The sequence below is a fragment of the Trichechus manatus genome, unplaced genomic scaffold (assembly GCF_000243295.1).
Source record: "Trichechus manatus latirostris isolate Lorelei unplaced genomic scaffold, TriManLat1.0 scaffold00207, whole genome shotgun sequence".
NCBI classification, from domain to species: domain Eukaryota; kingdom Metazoa; phylum Chordata; class Mammalia; order Sirenia; family Trichechidae; genus Trichechus; species Trichechus manatus.
This window is the reverse complement of record NW_004444143.1, coordinates 2,178,851-2,197,220: the sequence shown is the minus strand read 5'-3', so window position 1 is coordinate 2,197,220 and position 18,370 is coordinate 2,178,851. Positions and strand designations below refer to the sequence as shown.

The following is an 18,370-nucleotide window of genomic DNA, read 5'->3' as shown; positions in this document are numbered from 1 at the left end:
CCCCGTCCCTGCCCTGACCCAGGCTCCCCCGGTCCCTGCCCTGACCCAGGCTCCCCCGTCCCTGCCCTGACCCAGGCTCCCCCCGTCCCTGCCCTGACCTAGGCTCTCCTGTCCCTGCCCTTAGCCAGGCTCCCCCCCGTCCCCACCCTCACCCAGGCTCCACCCCATCCCTGCCCTCACCCAAGCTCCTATTGTTTCTGACCTGGATCTCTACAGAAGCCTCCTATCTCTGTCCCTGCAGTCTGTCCCCTCGCTCAACTTCTCAGGGTTTGTAGTAATAGAGAAGCCCTTCCCTTCCATGTATCCTTCAATTCAGATGCCCCCTCCCCTTGGAAGCCCTCCCTGACTCTCCATTCTGTCCTCATGATTGCTGCCTCATGGTCACAAGATGGCTGCCTCGCACCAGAGGTCCATACAGGAACAAGGAGTTAAGCAGGGGGAAAGACTTCGCAGCTGACTTCCCCGTGTGTTTCATTGGCCCAAAGTGGGTCAGTTGACTGCCCCTAGCCGCAAAGGAGGGTGGGAAAGTGCTCTGGGCGGCCGCCATCCCCACTGTGGGCAGTGCCTGCCTGGACATGTGTCTCCCTCCCTGCCTGGACTGTAATTCCTTGAGTTCGGGGCCGAGGGCTGTCTCATCACTGTGGTGACCCCAGCACCACTTGGCACAGGGCCGGGCCCAGGACAGACATTTTGTGGAATGAATGAATGGATACATCGGTATAGAGATGGGGACACAGCGGGCAGTGTGGATGAGGATGGGCTTCCACTGTCCTCTGTCCTTTCTCTTTCCCTCCACCTCGCTCACACCCCTCTCTCCTGCAGCATTTCTTCACCTCCTTTGGGGCCCGTGACCGCTGCTTCCTCCTCATCTTCCGCCTCTGGCAGAATGCGCTACTTGAAAAGGTGGGCTTGGGGGAGGCCAGGGCGAGGTGGGGATGAGGAGTAGGGTGGGCCATGGAACCAGGGGTGCCGAGACTTAATGGGCTGGAGAAAGCTCTTCTCCACGGGCCCCAGACCCAAAGCACCTGCCACTACTCTGTAGGCCCCACCATGGGGGCAGCCAAGGGCTCCAGCGCGGATCCTGCCCATGAGAACTGTAAGTCTGCTGCTCCTTATTCGCCACCCACAAGTCAAAACTGCTCTGCAAATGAGGGGGCTTTTTAATGTTTGGCAGCAGAAGCCAACCTGAGCTAACATGTAGTTATTTATAGTCTGTAGGGTGCAGCAGTTACGAGCTCGGCTGCTCACCAAAAGGTCGGCAGTTTGAATCCACCAGGTGCTCCTTGGAAACCCAGTGGGGCAGTCCTACTCCGTCCTGTAGGGTTGCTAGGAGTCGGAATTGACTCAAAGGCAATGGGTTTTTTTTTTAATCAACACTGTCTAATAGAGTATTTGGCTAGGATGGAAATATTCTCTCTCTGTGCTGTCCAACATGGTAGCCACTAGTCACCTGTGCCGACTAAGCACTTGAGATGTGGCTAGTGTATTGAGGATTTTATTTTAATTAATTTTAAATGACCACATGTCACGGATTTATCTTTATCTCAGTTAATGTGGCTGTACGTACGTTTAATGGCAAAAATATCGACGTGTACAACTGGGATGCAATTATATACATAAGTCAAATTAAATATAAAGTTAAAGTATAGTATCCAGCACAGAATATACCAGTGATTTTCAAGCTTTATAGTTTCGGGAGCCCTTGACACTCTGTAAAATTATTGTGGACTCCAAAGCGCTTTTGTTTAAGTGGGTTCTACCTATTGATATTTGCTGAATTAGAAATGGAAACACAAGCACACATTACATTAGCCGTCCCAACTGATGACAGCATTACAGTCGCGTAGCCTCTGGAAGTCTCCCCTGCATGCCCTGAGAGACGAAGAATGAAAAAGGCCAATGTTGTCAGGTGCCGTCGAGTCAGTTCCAACTCATAGCGACCCTACGTACAACAGAGCGAAACCCTGCCCGGTCCTGCTCCATCCTCACAGTGGTCGTTACGCTTGAGCCCATTGTTGCAGCCATGGTGTCAGTCCCTCTCATTGAGGGTCGTCTTCTTTTTCGCTGACCCTCTGCTTTACCAAGCATGATGTCCTTCTGCAGGGGCTGGTCCCTCCTGATAACATGCCCGAAGTATGTGAGACGGAGTCTCGCCATCCTTGCTTGTAAGGAGCACTCTGGCTGTACTTCTTCCAGGACAGATGTGTTTGTTCTTCTGGCAGTCCATAGGATAGTAGTATTCTTTGCCGACATCACAATTCAAAGGCATCAATTCTTCTTGGGTTTTCCTGATTCACTGTCTAGCTTTCGCATGCATATGAGGCAGCTGAAAACACCATGGCTTGGGTAGGTGAACTCCCAGGTCTCCTGAAGACACCTGAAAAATGACAGGGGACAAGACAGCCTAGAGAGGCGCTTCGGCTCTGGAGTCTGGCGGAGTTTGAATCCCAGAGTTGCCTCTGGTCTTGTGACTCCCCCTCTCTGGGCCTCCATGTTCTCCTCTGTAAAAATGAGCGCATACAGTGATGAGCGCAGGGCCTGGAGCACGGAGGAGATGTAGCTGGGCCGCCTGTGGATAGAGAGGAGCGTGTCGGTGAGGTCTAGTACCGAGGATACTGGCTGCCCCCTTGTGGAAACCAGAGGAACTGCTGAGGCTGAGGGCTGGTGGGGTAGGGGTGGGCCGGGCTCTCTGGCCCCGGGGAGGTGGAGGCTAACCTGCCGTCCCCGTGCCTAGACACTGAGTCCCCGCGAGCTCTGGCACCTGGTGCATGAGTGCTACGGCTCCGAGCTGGGCCTCACGAGCGAGGATGAGGACTACGTCTGCCCTTCGCAGCTGAACGGTCTGGGGTGAGTCAGCTTGGGGGTGGTTCCTGCGGTGGGACAGCAGGATGGGCTGTGGGTGAGCTCTTGGGGTCTAGGGTGGACTGAGGTGGTTGTCTAAGGTCTGGGAGATCCAGGAGGGTGTGTGGGGTCTCAAGGCCACTTGAGTGGCAATCCCACTTTCTCCCTTTCCCCACAGGAGCCCCAAGGAAGTGGGAGAAGTGATCGCCCTGAGCGACATCACCCCCTCGGGGGCGGCCGACCACAGCCAGGAGCCGAGCCCAGTGGGTTCTCGCCGCGGCCACATCACCCCCAACCTTTCCCGGGCCAGCAGTGATGCGGACCATGGGGTGAGTGGGAGGGCAGAGGAGAGAGGAGGGAGAGACAGCGGAAGCTAAGGGTGCGGTAGGAGAGAGGGACAGACTGACAGACTGGGGGGGCAGGGGAGGGGAGGGACAGAGGACAGGGAAGATGGTTGGAGGGATGAAGGAGGGAGCAGATGGAGGGATGGGTGACGAATAGGGACAGACGGGGAAAAAGAGAGACAGGCAAATGGGGGGCAAAGAGACAGGGTGAGAGATGGAAGGGTACAAGAGATGGACAGCTGGAATTGGCAGGAGACAGACAGATGGGTTATGGGACAGATGGGCAGGACAGGAAAGAAAGTATATGGCCAGGCATCTAAGACAGGCCTGGTGGGTGCTGAGAGGGGCCCGGTAGACGTGGCCCCAGAGCCCCTCCCAGCTCGGCCGTGAGCCCTCGATGCACACACCCTATCTCCCGCCCCCACCCCAAGCCTTGGTTTTCCTGCCTGAGGTCTAGATGCTCTCCCGTATGGTTAGCGTGGACCCATGGAGGGCTCTCAGCTGAGTGGAGGTGAGGCAAGGCTGGCCTTTCTCTGCAGGCAGAGGAGGAAAAAGAGGAGCAGAGAGCCAGCCAGCCAGACATCAACTCCAGCCAGACAGTGACACCAGCAGCTGAACCCTCAAGCACAGAGCCCACCCAGCCAGATGGCCCCACCTCCCTGGGCCCGTTGGACCTGCTGCCCAGCGAGGAGCTGTTGACGGACACAAGTAACTCCTCCTCTTCCACAGGGGAGGAAGGTGAGGCAGATGGCCCCCGGACTCACTCACTGCAGTTACGCGTAACAGGAGGGGCTGATTGGTGCATGGGACTAAAGCATTGGGGGCCATCAGGTGTGGCTTGATCCAGGTATTCACACAGTGTTGTTGGAAACCTACGTCTCTGGATTCTGCTTTGAAGACAGCGTAGCAGGGTAGATGAGAACACAGACTCTGGAGCCCGACCACCAGGGTTGAAATCCTGGCCGTACCACTTCCTAGGTGTGACCTTGGGCAAATTATTTAACCTCCCTGAGACTCGTTTTTCTCATCTGAAAAATGGGCTTAATAATAATAGTACCCACCTCATAGGGTTGTTGGGAGTTAAGTGAGCTAATACATGGAAAGTGCTTGGGCCCGTTACTAAGTGCTGGCTATTGTTATCTCTATTGTTGTTATTTTCATTACCTCTGTGTTGGCTTCCGTCTCAGGTAGGTGCTTCTCCTGTGGGGCCGAGGTATCTCAGCTGTGCCTCAGATGAGCCCAGCAGAGAGAAAGCATGTTTGTCCCAGTGGCTGCACCCAAAGCCGTAAGGTTGGCTCTGATTGGTCCAACTTGGAGCAGAGCCCATCCCCCCTCCTGCCCCCAAACCAATCACTGTGGCTGGCTGGCCTGGTCTGGGCACACGTCTACCCCTATAATCACTGTGATTACAATTGGCTGGGCCTATCAGTGGTGGCTCTGATTGGCTGGGCCTATCGTGGTGGCTCTGATTGGCTGGGCCTGGGGCACATGCCCACCTAAGCTAATCCCTGTGGCAGAGGAGGTGGATGTGTGGCCTGTGTCACTGTCCACTCTGGTTCAGGAAGATGGGTCTGCTGGTCCACACAGAGCCTGGGAATGAGGAGGAGCAGCCCCCCGGGAAAACTAGGGAGCTGCTGTGACGAGGCGGGGACTGGAGGCCAGCGTCATCCGCCCCTCTCTGTCTCCCAGCTGACCTGACCGCCCTGCTTCCTGACCTCTCCGGCCGTCTGCTTATCAACTCCGTCTTCCACGTGGGGGCCGAGCGGCTCCAGCAGATGCTCTTCTCCGACTCGGCCTTCTTGCAAGGCTTCCTGCAGCAATGCAAGTTCACAGGTGAGGGGACAGCGCCCCCCCCACAGTGGGCGGTTTTTGTGAGGATATGTGTTGGGGGGGACGGGGCAGGGAGCTGAAAGCATGGTCTGTGACAGAGGTGGCTCTGCCGCTTACCAGCTGAGTGAGCTTGGCCAGGGTTCTGAACCACTCTGTGCCTCAGTTTCCCCTCTTGTAGAATGGGGGTATGATGACAGTAGCTGCCTCATCAGGTTCTCAGGAGAACTCAATGAGTTAACGCCAGGGAAGTGCCTAGAACAGTAACATATACCAAACCTGTTGCCGTCGAGTCAATTCTGACTCATAGCGACCCTACAGGACAGAGTCGAACTGCCCCCATAGGGTTTCCAAGGAGCAGCTGGTGGATTCAAACTGCTGACCTTTTGGTGAGCAGCGTGCTCAGCCACTGCACCACCCGGGCTGTGGGAGCATATAGTAAGTGCTTAATAAGCGTGCATGAGCAGTCATGCATTTAGCGCTAACCCTGTGAGGCATGTGCATGCGAAAGCTGGACAGTGAATAAGGAAGACTACAGAAGAACTGACGCCTTTGAATTGCGGTGTTGGAGAAGAATATTGAAAATACTGTGGACTGCCAGAAGAACAAACACATCTGTCTTGAAAGAAATACAGCCAGAACGCTCCTTAGAAGCGAGGATGGCGACTACATCTCATGTACTTTGGACATGTTATCAGGAGGGGTCAGTCCCTGGAGAAGGACATCATGCTTGGTAAAGTAGAGGGTCAGCGAAAATGAGGAAGACCCTCAACGAGATGGATTGACGCAGTGGCTGCAACAGTGGGCTCAAGCACAGCAATGATTGTGAGGATGGCGCAGGACCGGGCAGGGTTTCGTTTGGTTGTTCGTAGGGTCACTGTGAGTTGGAACTGACGGGACAGCACCTACCAACAACTGTGAGGCCCGTGCAGGGCTTGGCGGACCAGGAGAGACCAGGACGCAGGAGTTCCTATCCTCAGCGCTCAGAATCAAATAAGAATGACAGGAAATATATAATGGCCCACATCAGTGCAGTCCATCACAGGTGTGATGTGAGTTAAAGAAGTGTCACCGGGGCTATCTGTGAGCTGAGGAGCTTCAGGGGAAGGCTGCTGGGAGGATGTGAGGTCAAAACGAAGACCTGCAGGAGGAACCGAGCTTAGCCCGGTGAAGGGGAGGGGTGGAGAAGTGTAATCCAGGGGCCAGGCATGGTGGCTGCAGAGGCCCTGAGGCCAGGCACAGACGCTGAGCGAGGCTGGAGGTGTGACTGTGGGACCAGCTGAGGAGCTCGGGAGGCTGCAGAAGAGATTCAAGTAGGAGAGAGGCTAGTTAAGTGGTAGTTTTTTTGTGAGTCTTTTTCTTAAATTGGTGATAATGAGGAGCCCTGGTGGCGCACTGGTTAAGAGCTCAGCTGCTCACCAAAAGGTCAGCAGTTCGAATCCACCAGCTGCTCCTTGGAAATCCTATGGGGCAGTTCTACTGTGTCCTATGGGGTCGGTGTGAGTTGGAATCGACTCTGTGGCAATGGGGAGGTGACAACAAGCCATGGAGAATCCCCTGCAGAACCAGGGAGACTGCGCCTTGTCTTAGGGGGATACACCTCCCTCAGAACTATGCTTTCATCCTGGCGGGGCTGGCACATCAGCCTGGGGAGCTTGGGCTTTGTCTTGGGAGCACTGGGGATCTATGGAATGTTATAGGCAGGAAGGGGACAGGGGTCAGGTTGGGCCTTAGGAAGACACCCCTGGAGCAGAGGGGAGATGGAGGCCAGGAGCCTAGGGGTGGGCTGGGGAGAGGACCCAGGCAGGCAAGGATGAGCTGAACCAGGAGGCGAGGCCCAAGGCTCTGGCGGGAGACTCAGGGACGGTGGGGCTGGCTTTGAGATGAGGTCCAAGAGGAGAGGCAGGTTTGGGGAGATGCTGAGGCCCGTGGGGCCCCATAGGTGTGAGAGACCTAGGGCACATCAGTAGAGAAGTGTTTAGGAGTGCAGGAGGTCAGGTCTAAGGCTTAGGGGATGTCATGGATTGAATTATGTCCCCCCAAAAATGTGTGTATCAATTTGGCTGGGCCATGATTCCCAGTATTGTGTCATTTTCTTGTATGTTATAAATCCCCCCTCTATGATGTTAACGAGGGAGGATGGGCAGCAGTTGTGTTAGTAAGGCAGGACTCAGTCTACAAGATTGGATTGTGTCCTGAGGCAATCTCTTGAGATATAAGAGAGAAGTGAGCAGAGAGACAGGGGGACTGCATACCACCAAGAAAGCAGTACCAGGAACAGAGCATGTCCTTTGGACCTGGGGTCCCTGCGCGAAGAAGCTCCTAGACCGGGGGAAGATTGATGAGAAGGCCGACAGAGAGAGAAAGCCTTCCCCTGGAGCTGACGCCCTGAATTTGGACTTTTAGCCTACTTTACTGTGAAGAAATAAATTTCTCTTTGTTAAAGCCATCCACTTGTGGGATTTCTGTTAGAGCAGCTAGATGACTAAGATAGGGGAGAAGCCAGGGCTGGGACAGAGAGGGGAAACTGAGGCTGCAGGACTGGATGAGACGGCCCCTGCAGGGATGAGAAGTGTGAGGAGGAGATAGGACCCAGCTCTGAACGTCACCAACTTCTAGTCTTAGGTGGCCCGACGGAAGGGGGCAGACACCAAGGTAGGGACAAGGAGGAGGAGGAGGAGCAGGTTTAGGGGAAATCCTCAGAGAACTGGACCCTCCAAAAAGACCAAGTCTCCTACAGCCTGTGGCCAGAGAACTGAAGAGTGATCTCCTCATTCTGTCCCTCCTTCCCCCAGACTTGACCTTGAGTCCGTGGAGCGGGGACAGCAAGAGCCATCAGCGCCGAGTGCTGACATATACCATTCCCATCAGCAACCCGCTGGGCCCCAAGAGCGCGTCTGTGGTAGAGACACAGGTGGGCCGGGCTGGGGGCTGATGGGGCAGGGCGGTGGGGTGGCCAGGTGGGCCGGGTGGGGGGCTGACAGGGTGGGGCGATGGGGTGGCCGGGCATGGTGGTGGGGTGGCCGGGCGGGGTGGTGGGGTGGCCGGGTGGGGCGGGCCCTGACCTCCCTCCCCGCTCTCCCTGCAGACGCTGTTCCGGCGTGGCCCACAGGCGGGTGGGTGTGTGGTGGACTCGGAGGTGCTGACACAAGGCATCCCTTACCAGGACTACTTCTACACTGCCCACCGCTACTGCATCCTGGGCCTCGCCCGGGACAAGGCCCGTCTCCGGTGAGCAGCAGCCCACCCCCCACCTGCCACCTGCTGGCCCCAGGGCCCCCCGGCTCACGTCTCGCCCCAAGTCAGCAGCGGAATGTTGCTTCTCACCCTGGCAGAGGAGCAGAAGTGCTGGCTCAGGGGTGAAGGAAGTTCCCTGAGACCCCTGAACTCTGAATCAGAGAGGGCGGGCAGAGGGTGGCCTGGGGATTCCCGTAAAAGAGAATCCTGTCTGCAGAGGGGGTCTGAGCGGCCAGAGACCGTGATGAAGTAAGTGAGCAGTTTCCCTGTGTGCTCAGCACCATCCCAGGTGCCGGAGAGACAGACAGCAACACCAGAAAAAAACACCTTTTTTAGGACATTCAAGTTCTAGTGCAGAACGGGATAACAAAGGACTTGTGTTGAGCTGCGTAATGCCTGCTGGTGATAAGGGCCGTGGAGAGAAGCACAGAGGGCTAAGTGGTGTGGGGGGTGGGTCACAGGTGGGCTCTGTTCTGAGTGACGTGTTGGGGAGGGTCCTCTGAGAAGGGGGTGTCTCACCAAGAACGTGGAGGCAGTAGGGGAGAAATTCACATGGAATAGCCAGTGCAGTGCAAAGGCCCTGGGGCAGGAGCGTGGACAGGAAACATGGCAGGAACAGAGCAAGCGAGGGCAAGTATAGGTGAGGTTAGGGAGGCGGCAGGGCCCCATCCTGCAGGGCATCATGGGCCCTGGTGAGGACTTAGGTTTTCCTGGAGGGAGGTGCTGCCAGGCTGATAGTGTCCCGCTGAGCCAGCTGTTGCCATCGAGTCAATTCCAGCTCATAGCGATCCTACAGGACAGAGTAGAACTGCCCCATAGGGTTCCCAAGGAGCGGCTGGTGGATTTGAACTGCTGACCTTTCAGATTCCGAACAGGGGCAGGAAGAGCCAGTTGCTCGGACTAACAGCTTTTGATGAGAATCTTACATACAGAGGACAGCACTGATTCCCCCCTTAAATGTGGGCTCTGGGGGGAGGGAGAGAGAGAAGAGAGTCTGGTTAATGTCCCCTTCTGACTGTGGGACGGGGTTACTGTCCAGTCAGTCATTCTTGCTCAATCCCAGAGTCCTTCGGGACAGAACCCGATTGGGATATGCCTCAACCCCACAAGGGCTCAGCCAGGGGGACCCTGATCTGACTCAGGTATTTCAGGCTCCCTCTGGCTGTGTGTGGGGAACAGGCTGTGAGGGACAGGATGGGCAGGGAGACCAGAGAGGAGGCTGCTGTGATGGCCCCAGAGGGACAGGCTGGAGCAGGGGGTGGGCAGTGGAGGGGGACGCTTAGATTCCAGCTGGATCCACAGGCAGGGTTTGCTGACAGGCTGGATGTGGGCGTGAGAAGAGACGGTCATTAAGACCCTGAGGGGTCTGGCCTGAGCAGCAGGAAGGATGGAGCTGTCACTGACAGCGGGGGAAGGTGGGGAGAAGCAAGTTTGGGGGAGGATCAGGAGTTCGGTTTAGAGTGTGTTGAGCTGAGATGTCTCCCAGACCCCCAGCCGTGGACGGGGCACAGCGGCAGCTGCCCCGTTAGGAGCTAATGAATGTCTTCACCCTGACCTGGCCCTGACCCTCCATGCAGAAGCAGATAGCGCTAAGGAAGTGCCTAAAACTGGGAGACTTGCTGAGGTAGTGGGTACAGACAGAAGGGGCCGAGGGCTGAACTGGCTAGCACTGGGGGTGAGTGGGGTGCTTAGTGGGGGTCACAGAAATCATGGCAGGGGATTGAGGCGTCTGTTTCATCTGTGAGTGACAAGGGGTCCGCACTAAATGCAGGAAAGAAAGAACCCGCCTGAGGAGTGGGGCAGCCAGGGCTGGGGGGAGACCCTAACCCCCCATCCTTACCCTGTCTTCTGCCCCAGGGTGTCCTCTGAGATCCGCTACCGAAAGCAGCCGTGGAGCCTGGTGAAGTCCCTCATCGAGAAGAACTCATGGAGCGGCATCGAGGATTACTTCCACCACCTGGGTAAGAGGCAGAGGCCAGCCGGGGGGCAGCCCGGGCAGGGCGGGGTGTGGCCCGGCCGGGCGCGCGGACATCCTGAGCCCTGCCTTGTCTCTGCAGAGCGAGAGCTGGCCAAGGCCGAGAAGCTGTCTCTGGAGGAAGGCGGGAAGGATGCGCGGGGACTGCTGTCGGGCTTGCGGAGACGGAAGCGGCCCCTGAGCTGGAGGGGCCACGGTGACGGGCCGCAGCACCCAGACCCCGACCCCTGCACCCGGCCTGGCATGCACACCTCAGGTGCGCGCGGGCAGGGCAGGCAGAGGGGCCAGGGGAGCCCGCGGTGGGGTGGCCTGGGAGATGTCTAGCTGACCCCGAGTTAACGTCCCACAGGCTCCCTCAGCTCCCGCTTCTCGGAACCGCCCATGGACCAGGGCCCCGGGGCAGGTGTCCCCAACGCCCTGGTCTTCATCAGCGTCGTGTGAGTAAGAGGCGGGGGCCGGGCTGTGGGGTCAGAAAGGCCGGGCTTCGCATCCTGGCTCTGTGACCTTGGGCGAGTGCGTGTCCTCTCCGCGCATCTCCGTTGGGGTGGGGCATGGGCTGCTCCTGCAGACAGGATTGAATGCGAGGACCTCGGGGCGCACCCAAGGAGCCCCCCACACGGTGTAGGTGCTCACCTCATCCCTGGGCACTCTGTCCTGCTGGGAGAGCAGGCGGCAGGGGTGGGGGACAGGGAGGGCACTGGAGGGGTGGGGACCCTGAGGATGAGGAATTAGCCCGGTGGACGGGGAGAGGCGTGCAGAGGAAGTAAGGTCATTTATACGTTACACGTGTTTCCTGGGCCCGGGCCTAAGCGGGGTGATGCTGAGGATACAGGTGACAGCAACCCTGGGGAAAGAGAGACCTGACAGCAGACCAGAGCGATCGGGGCTGGCAGGGGAGCCCAGGCGGACTGATCCTGACAGGCGGGGCAGGGAGGGAAAGGAGAGGACTCCTGAGCTGAAGGGCTGCCTGCTGCTTCGGCAGAGAGGCCTGGACGCGCGGAAGGAGCCGGCATGAGAGATCCCCGGCTCCAAGCAGAGCTCACCGCGGGAGGGGAGGGCTAGGTCCGCCACACAGTGCGTCCGGGGCTGCTGCGCATTAATACCAGCCCAGAGAGAGGCTGTGCGGAGCGCTGGGCCCGGAGCTGGGGGGATCGAGGAGTGGGTGCGGAGTGGGTTAGGGTGCACTGGATGGCTCTCATCTTTGTCTCCCCCCACGCCGCCTCCTCAGGATCTGTGTGAGGTAGGCTCCTGCGTCCTGCGCTCCTCCCGCCCCCCGTGTCCCCCCTCCTGCTGCGGCCTCTCCGCCCCGCTCGGTGCCCCTGGCTCTCCCAGGGGGGCAGCCGCGCCGGGCAGTTACGGGTGCGGCCACTGGACGGGCTTGGGTTGGAACCCTGATCTTTGCGTGATCCTGGGCACGTTGCACACCCCCTCTGAGTCTTCATCTCCTCTGAATTGGGGGTGATCGTGGTCCCCCTTCAAGGCACAGTCGTGCGAGTGGTGTAGAGAGCAGCGCCCAGCTTGCGGTAGTGTCCGTATCCCAGGGCTCCTGACCTCTGCCCCCCGCCCCCAGCCTCATCATCCTCATGGCCCTCAACGTCCTCCTCTTTTACCGCCTCTGGTCCCTGGAGAGGACAGCCCACACCTTCGAGTCCTGGCACAGTCTGGCCCTGGCCAAGGGGTAAGTGGGGAGCCTGGGGGTCTGAGAGGCTTGAGCAGACTGCGGGAGGCCAAGGCCCCGCTCAGGCCTGCATCCCCCACAGCAAGTTCCCGCAGACGGCCGCGGAATGGGCGGAGATCCTGGCCCTGCAGAAGCAGTTCCACAGCGTGGAGGTGCACAAATGGAGGCGGATCCTGCGGGCTTCCGTGGAGCTCCTGGACGAGGTGGGCGGGGCTGCTCAGCAGGGCCGGGCTGGGCTCTGGGGCCTCGGGACGGCGGGATCGGGGCTCCCACCCCGCGGTGCGGCACGTGCCTTGCCTCTCTGGGCCTCATTTTCCTCATCCATGAAACAGGGAAGCCCTCGCAGGGTTGCTGGGCAAATCCAGGGATGGAGAAAAGAGAATCTAGGTTCACATACTGGAAAAAAAAAAAATCCAGGAGGGCTGACTTCAGGCATGGCTGGATCCAGCCACTCAATAGTAGTAAAAACTGGACTCTTCCACCATCTCTTGGCTGTGTGTTTGGACATGCTCTCCCCCAAGATGGCAGAGGTGGTACCTGCCACTCCTGACTGACATCTGATGGAAAGAGTTCACTCTCATTGGCCCTGCTAGTATCACGTGCACGTTCCTGAACCAATCACAGCAGCCAGAGGTGGGCTAAGCTTGGTTCTCGCCGTCTTTCCCCTTTTGGGGTGAGAGGATAAGAAGTCCCATGGTCTGAGAATAGAGGAGGGGTCTTCTAAAGTTTGTTGGGGTCTTGTTTCCAGAAGGGGGTTGCCCCAAATGCCCCCTATAGTCTAGGGCCAGCACCTACTCAGACGGCCAGGTTCTAATTCTGTGTGACCTTGTGCAAGTGACTGTTCTGGCCTCGGCTTCCTCCCCTGCAGATGGGATAATAGTTGATGTTACTCAGACTGTCGTGAGAAGTCGATCAGTTAATATTTTGAATAGTGCCTGGCACGTAGTGAATGCTTTATATGTGTTTGCTGTTACTAGTGGGAGCCTGGTATCTGGCACACAGTAGGTGCTCAATAAACATGACATCACCGTGCAGTGATGCCCTCACCTCCCAGTAGGCTCCACATGGCAGCTGGGGCAGGCTGGGGCAAATGTTGGGCCCTAGGAGCCCTGGGGGTGCAGTGGTTAAGAGCTCGGCTGCTAACCAAAAGGTCGGCAGTTGGAATCCACCAGGCACTCCTTGGAGACCCTATGGGGCAGTTCTGCTCTGTCCTGTAGGGTCGCTATGAGTCAGAATCGACTGGACGGCAACAGGTTTGATTTTATTTTATTTTTTTAGCACATGCCTAGGGTCAGGTGTGGAGGTGGGAAGCAGGGGAATGGCTGGCACTGGCTGGGTTCCCGTGGGGATCACAGCCCGACTGGGAGGTGATAATGGCATCTGGTCAGAGCCTTCTGTAACCTGTGAGCACCAGAGGATAGGCTGCATTCAGGGGCCTCAGGGTGTCCTGAAGCACACTCGGGCTGTGGGAAGTGCCGCATAGGACAGGGTGCGGTGGGGATTGAGACCAGGGCCCTCTTGCTCATAGAGGAGGGCAAGGCCTCCTTATCGTGAGGTACATTCCAATGGTCATCATCCCTCTCCAGTTGCCAAGGGCGCAGAGTCAACCTCCCCAATGAATTAAAGCAGTGTGTGCGGATGGGCACGTACCCTGAGCTGGGCTGTGGGAGGTGCCCTCGGTGACTAACTTACCTGAGCCTCCCAGCCCCCATGAGGAGGACGCTCTTGTTATCCCCATTTTCCAGATAGGGACACCAGGGTGTGCGGAGCGCAGGGACTTGCCCTGGGTTGCACAGCAGATAATCATAGCTGACATGCACTGAGCACTGGCTATGCACCAGGTTCTGGATGTTTACCTCTCAAATCCCCCAAATAATCCTGTGAAACAGGCTTATTACTGACCCATTTTTCAGATAAGGCAACTGAGGCCCAGGGCAGTTAAAGGACTTGCCCGTGGTTACCCAGTAGGTGGCAGAGCCAGGATTTTTATATCCTGCCATCTAGGTCCTGGGCACACACTAAGCCCCTTCTGTCTGCTGGCTGTTGGGAAGTTCAGCTGAGTGCAGTGTGGCTCTCCCCTGCTCACAGGGTGACCTTGGCAAGGGGCATGGTGTCTCTGTGCTTCCCCAGTTCCTCAGCTGCAAAGTGGGGGTGGTGGCGTCTTCCCTACCAGTGCTCACCCCCGCCCTGCGCTCCTCTCCCGCCAGATGAAGTTCTCGCTGGAAAAGCTGCATCAAGGCATCACGGTCTCAGACCCTCCTTTCGACTCTCAGCCACGGCCCGATGATAGCTTTTCCTGAGGAAGCCTGGCCACACGGCTGTCCCCCAAATGGACAGATGGACACAGAGCCTCGGCAGCCACTGCTGGCACGGTGTGAGCGCCGGGAGCCTCCGCCCACCCCCCCAGTGGCTGGACTGGGGGCCATGCGGATGTGGGGTTCACCGAACTGAGATGCACTTTAGACCAGTGTGCGCACCCGGCTGCATCGCCCGCCCAGCCAGGGAACTGGCCTGTCCTCTGGCAGGCCCCCCACTAACTTATTTTGTCTGGCTGGTGCCGTGGAGGGCGCCTCCTGGGGTGCACGATTCCCTGATCTTTGGGTTTAATGTATTATATTTATTTGGGCCGGACAGAGCCCCAATAAAGGGTGAGAAGCGGCGGCGGCTGTGCCTGTGGGGCCATGGGAGCGGTGGGGACCTCCTTTGCGCAGAGACCCTGCTGCAGTTGGGACGGAGGTTGTGTCTGTTTTCTGGGCCCACAGTCACTGAAGTGGGCAGGAATTCCTCTGCATCCTGCACAAGCTTGGTAACATCAGAGGCCACTGTGGGGGCTCTGGGTCCAGACTTGGTGCCAGGCGGCCTGGCTTCACATCCTGCCTCTGCTCCTTGGCAGCCGTGGGACCTGCAGCAGGCCGCCCAGCCTGTCCCAGCTTCAGTTTTCTCTTCTGTACAATGGGCGTAATGAGAGCACCTGCCTCCCAGGGGTGGCTTTAAGCAAGTGGTTCTCTAGCTGCGTCATAATCTCCCAGAGAGCTTGCTGCAAGACAGATGTGGGGCCTCACCCTCAGAGTTGGGGGTTCAGTGGGTCTGGCGCAGGGCTGAGAGTCTGCATTTCTAACAGGTTCCCAGATGCTGCTTGTCAGGGGACCACACCATGAGCACCACTGTTATAAGGACTCAGGGAACTAATAAACGTGTCTGTGTATAACAGGGCTCAGCACCGCGTAAGTATTCAGTGAATGCTTCTCTTACTGCAGAAACATTGAGAGGAAAAAAGTAATAACTTGGGTTGTTGTTGTGAGGTGCCGTCGAGTCGGTTCTGACCCACAGCGACCCCATGTACCGCAGAACGAAACCCTGCCCGGTCCTGCGCCATCCCCACAGTCATTGTTACGCTTGAGCCCATTGTTGCAGCCACTGTGTCAGTCCATCTCGTGGAGGGTCTTCCTCTTTTTCACTGACCCTCTACTTTACCAAGCATGATGTCCTTCTCCAGGGACTGGTCCCTTCTGATGACATGTCCAAAACATGTGAGATGAAGTCTCGCCATCCTCGCTTTTAAGGAGCATTCTGGTTGGACTTCTTCCAAGACAGACCTGTTTGTTCTTTTGGCAGTCCCTGGGATATTCGATATTCTCCGCCAGCACCACAACGCAAAGGCATCAATTCTTCCTCCATCTTCCTTATTCAGTAACTCGTGTAGTGAGTACTAAGTGTGTACTGAGCTCAGGGCCAAGGTCAGATGTTCATTTAATTCTCACAGCGGTCGGTCAGATGGGACAGTCTTTAATCCCACGTTATGGATGAGACCAATAAAATAAGAGTTACGTGCCCAAGGCCTCCCGGCAGGAAAGCGAGGACCCAGGCCTGGCCCCTGGTGTCCCCGCACTGAAATGCAAGGTCTAACCCCTGCAGGCCCCCACAACAACCCATCCAGGTTGGGGCTGTCTGGACCCATTTTACAGATGAGAAGACTGGGGCTTAGAGGCGAAGTCTCTGGCCTGGGTGGAGCCCACGTCTGTCTCACTCATACCCTGTGCTTGTCGCAGAGTGAGTGAGTGGTAAAGAGACGTCACAGTCAAGCTGAGGCTCACCCTAGCTGATAGCTTGGGGCAGGGGACTGGAGGAGGGGCTGGAGAGAGGCAGGATGGACCATGAGTGGCGAAGGGCAGAGCCAGCCTGTCTTACCGTCTGTGTGATGGTGGCAAGTTACCCACTCTGAGCCTGTTTACTTCATCTGTAAAATGGGCATAATGATAGTAGTGCCCACCTTGGAGAAGAATTAAATGAGTTCATTGTAGGCCCTCGTTGAACATCAGCTTGTAGGGCGCTTAGCTGCCCCTGCCCAGCGCCCAGGGCTTGTCCGCACTGTGCTGCCACCTACCATCCCCTGCAGACCGGAGGGCTCGAGCAAGAGGGTTATTTTTGGCAGAGGAATGTCACAGCCCAGGAAGTGCTGGTGTAAAGGTCCAAACCACAAAGGTGTCGGGTATCCTTGGCTCCCTGTCCCTCTGCCCCCAGCCTGCCCCACACACTGGTTCCCCTGGCCCAACCCTGCTAAGCAAGGGGGCGTCCGTGACTTCACCTTTCTTAGAACTGGAGACAAGGACTGAGCAGCGACCCCCAGCCATGAGTCCCACTCTGCGCCCCTCCTACCCTGGTCCCAGTAGCCCAGAGCCCCACCCCCATCGCCTCCATTTGGCAGAACCAGGGCAGGATGCCAGCTCCACTTCAGGCCAGCTACATGACCCCGGGCAAGGGAGTGACCCTTCCCTACTCCGTTTCATCTGGGAAATGGAGCTAATAAGACTTGTTGCAAAGGGCCTGCTTGCTGCTGAACTGGGTTCAGCATATCAGAAGAGCTTAATTAGCATTAAAAACCCCAAAAATCAGTGGCCATCAAGTCTATTCCAATTCATGGTAGACCTGTGCTTCATAGGTTTTCAATGGCTGATTTTTTGGAAGTAGATCGCCAGGCCTTTCTTCAAAGGGGCCTCTGGGTGGACTTGAATCTCCCGCCTTTTGGTTAGCAGCCGAGCGCACTGCACAGCCGGGAACTTAATAAGCACTGTTGTTGTCAGGTACGCCTCAAGTTGGTTCCGACTCATAAACCAAAAACTGGTTGCCAATGAGTCGATTCTGACTCCTGGAGACCCTATAGGACAGAGTAGAGCTGCCCCATAGGCTTTCCACGGAGCGCCTGGTGAATTGGAACTGCCAGCCTTTTTGGTTAGCAGCTGCAGCGCTCAACCCCTGTGCCACCAGAGCTCCCTCCGACTCCTAACGACCCTATATAACAGAAGAAAACACTGCCTGGCCCTGCACCATCCTCACAATCATTGCTGCTTGAGCCCATTGTCGAAATCACCGTCAGTCCATCTCATGGAGGGTCTTCCTCTTTTACGCCGACCCTCTACCAAGCATGAGGTCCTTCTCCAGGGAAAGCATTAGCTGTTGTTTATTAATCCGGCAAATATTTATTGAGCACCTGCAATGTTCCAGGCACCGTTCGAAGGTGCTGGAGACACAGCCGTGTGCAAGACAGTGACCTGACGCTGAGGGAGCATACATTCCAGGGCAAAGGAGACAACGAACAGATAAACTTTAGTAAAGGAAGCATATAATGTCAGGTAGTAACAATTGCTGTGGAGAAACCATCCCAGTGTAAAGGAGGCTAAATAAGGGGTGGGGGAGACAGTTTACCCCGAATGGACATGAGGAAGGCCTCACAGAGGTGGGTGACATTGGAGCGGAGAGCTGCAGGAGGTGAGGGGGTGAGCCTCTCGGGCATGGGGTAGGGGAGCATCCAGGCAGAGGGAAGAGGAAGGGCCCTGAGGCGGGAATAACTTGGTATATGGGGCGGGGTGGGGCTGGGGAGAGGGTTAGAAGATGACGTCAGAGGCATAAAGCGGTTTGGAGTCACGAGCGGTCAAGCAGGGCCTCTCACCTGAAACCTGGTTCCCCCAGAGCAGCCTTTCTGGTTAGGACTCCAGGGTGCCCCTCCTGCATGGGTGGTGTCCGGAGGGTTCCCGGGAAGCCCTAGCCCCCAGCCCCATGCCCACTTGGGTCCCTGCACAGTTACCTCTTGGCCCGGACGCCAGGGATCTGCGGGGAGGTCACTTGGAGGTCCCAGCCAAGCTCCCCTACGTCCTGTGAGGATGACCTCCATAATCAGAAATCGGAAACCTGGCCACCTAGCAGCCCTCGAAGCCCTCTTGTGACTCTGGGGGTGACCTTTCCCGAGCTCCGAAGTTGGGCGTCCCCGATGTCTGGAGAGGTCGGGGACACCCAGACCATCCGCCCCATGCCCAGAAGTCGCGGTCGCCGCGCCACGGAGGGAGGCCGGTGCAGCGGGCGCCTCCCGGGCCGCTGCGGCAAAGGCTAGGCGGACGCGCCCTCCCCCCGCGGTGATTCATCCCGCCCCCTCTCCTCCCTCCTCCCTCCTCCCTCCCTCCCTGGGCCGCCGCC

At 57.4% G+C, this 18,370-nt stretch overlaps 1 protein-coding gene across 1 annotated transcript in view; it reads left to right on the top strand.

Annotated features, from left to right (window-relative positions):
- The window catches only part of GRAMD1A (GRAM domain containing 1A), a 17,113-nt gene extending 1,908 nt beyond the window's left edge, over window positions 1-15,205 (top strand). The window contains exons 6-18 of the mRNA XM_023742304.1: window positions 823-903; window positions 2,735-2,847; window positions 3,020-3,170; window positions 3,725-3,923; window positions 4,875-5,018; window positions 7,808-7,926; window positions 8,101-8,243; window positions 10,107-10,210; window positions 10,307-10,480; window positions 10,574-10,661; window positions 11,795-11,902; window positions 11,985-12,105; window positions 14,110-15,205. Coding sequence (XP_023598072.1) covers window positions 823-903; window positions 2,735-2,847; window positions 3,020-3,170; window positions 3,725-3,923; window positions 4,875-5,018; window positions 7,808-7,926; window positions 8,101-8,243; window positions 10,107-10,210; window positions 10,307-10,480; window positions 10,574-10,661; window positions 11,795-11,902; window positions 11,985-12,105; window positions 14,110-14,202 — 1,638 coding nt within the window. The 3' untranslated portion in view covers window positions 14,203-15,205. The remainder of the gene's footprint in view (window positions 1-822; window positions 904-2,734; window positions 2,848-3,019; window positions 3,171-3,724; window positions 3,924-4,874; window positions 5,019-7,807; window positions 7,927-8,100; window positions 8,244-10,106; window positions 10,211-10,306; window positions 10,481-10,573; window positions 10,662-11,794; window positions 11,903-11,984; window positions 12,106-14,109) is intronic.
- The last annotated feature ends 3,165 nt before the right edge of the window (window positions 15,206-18,370 follow it).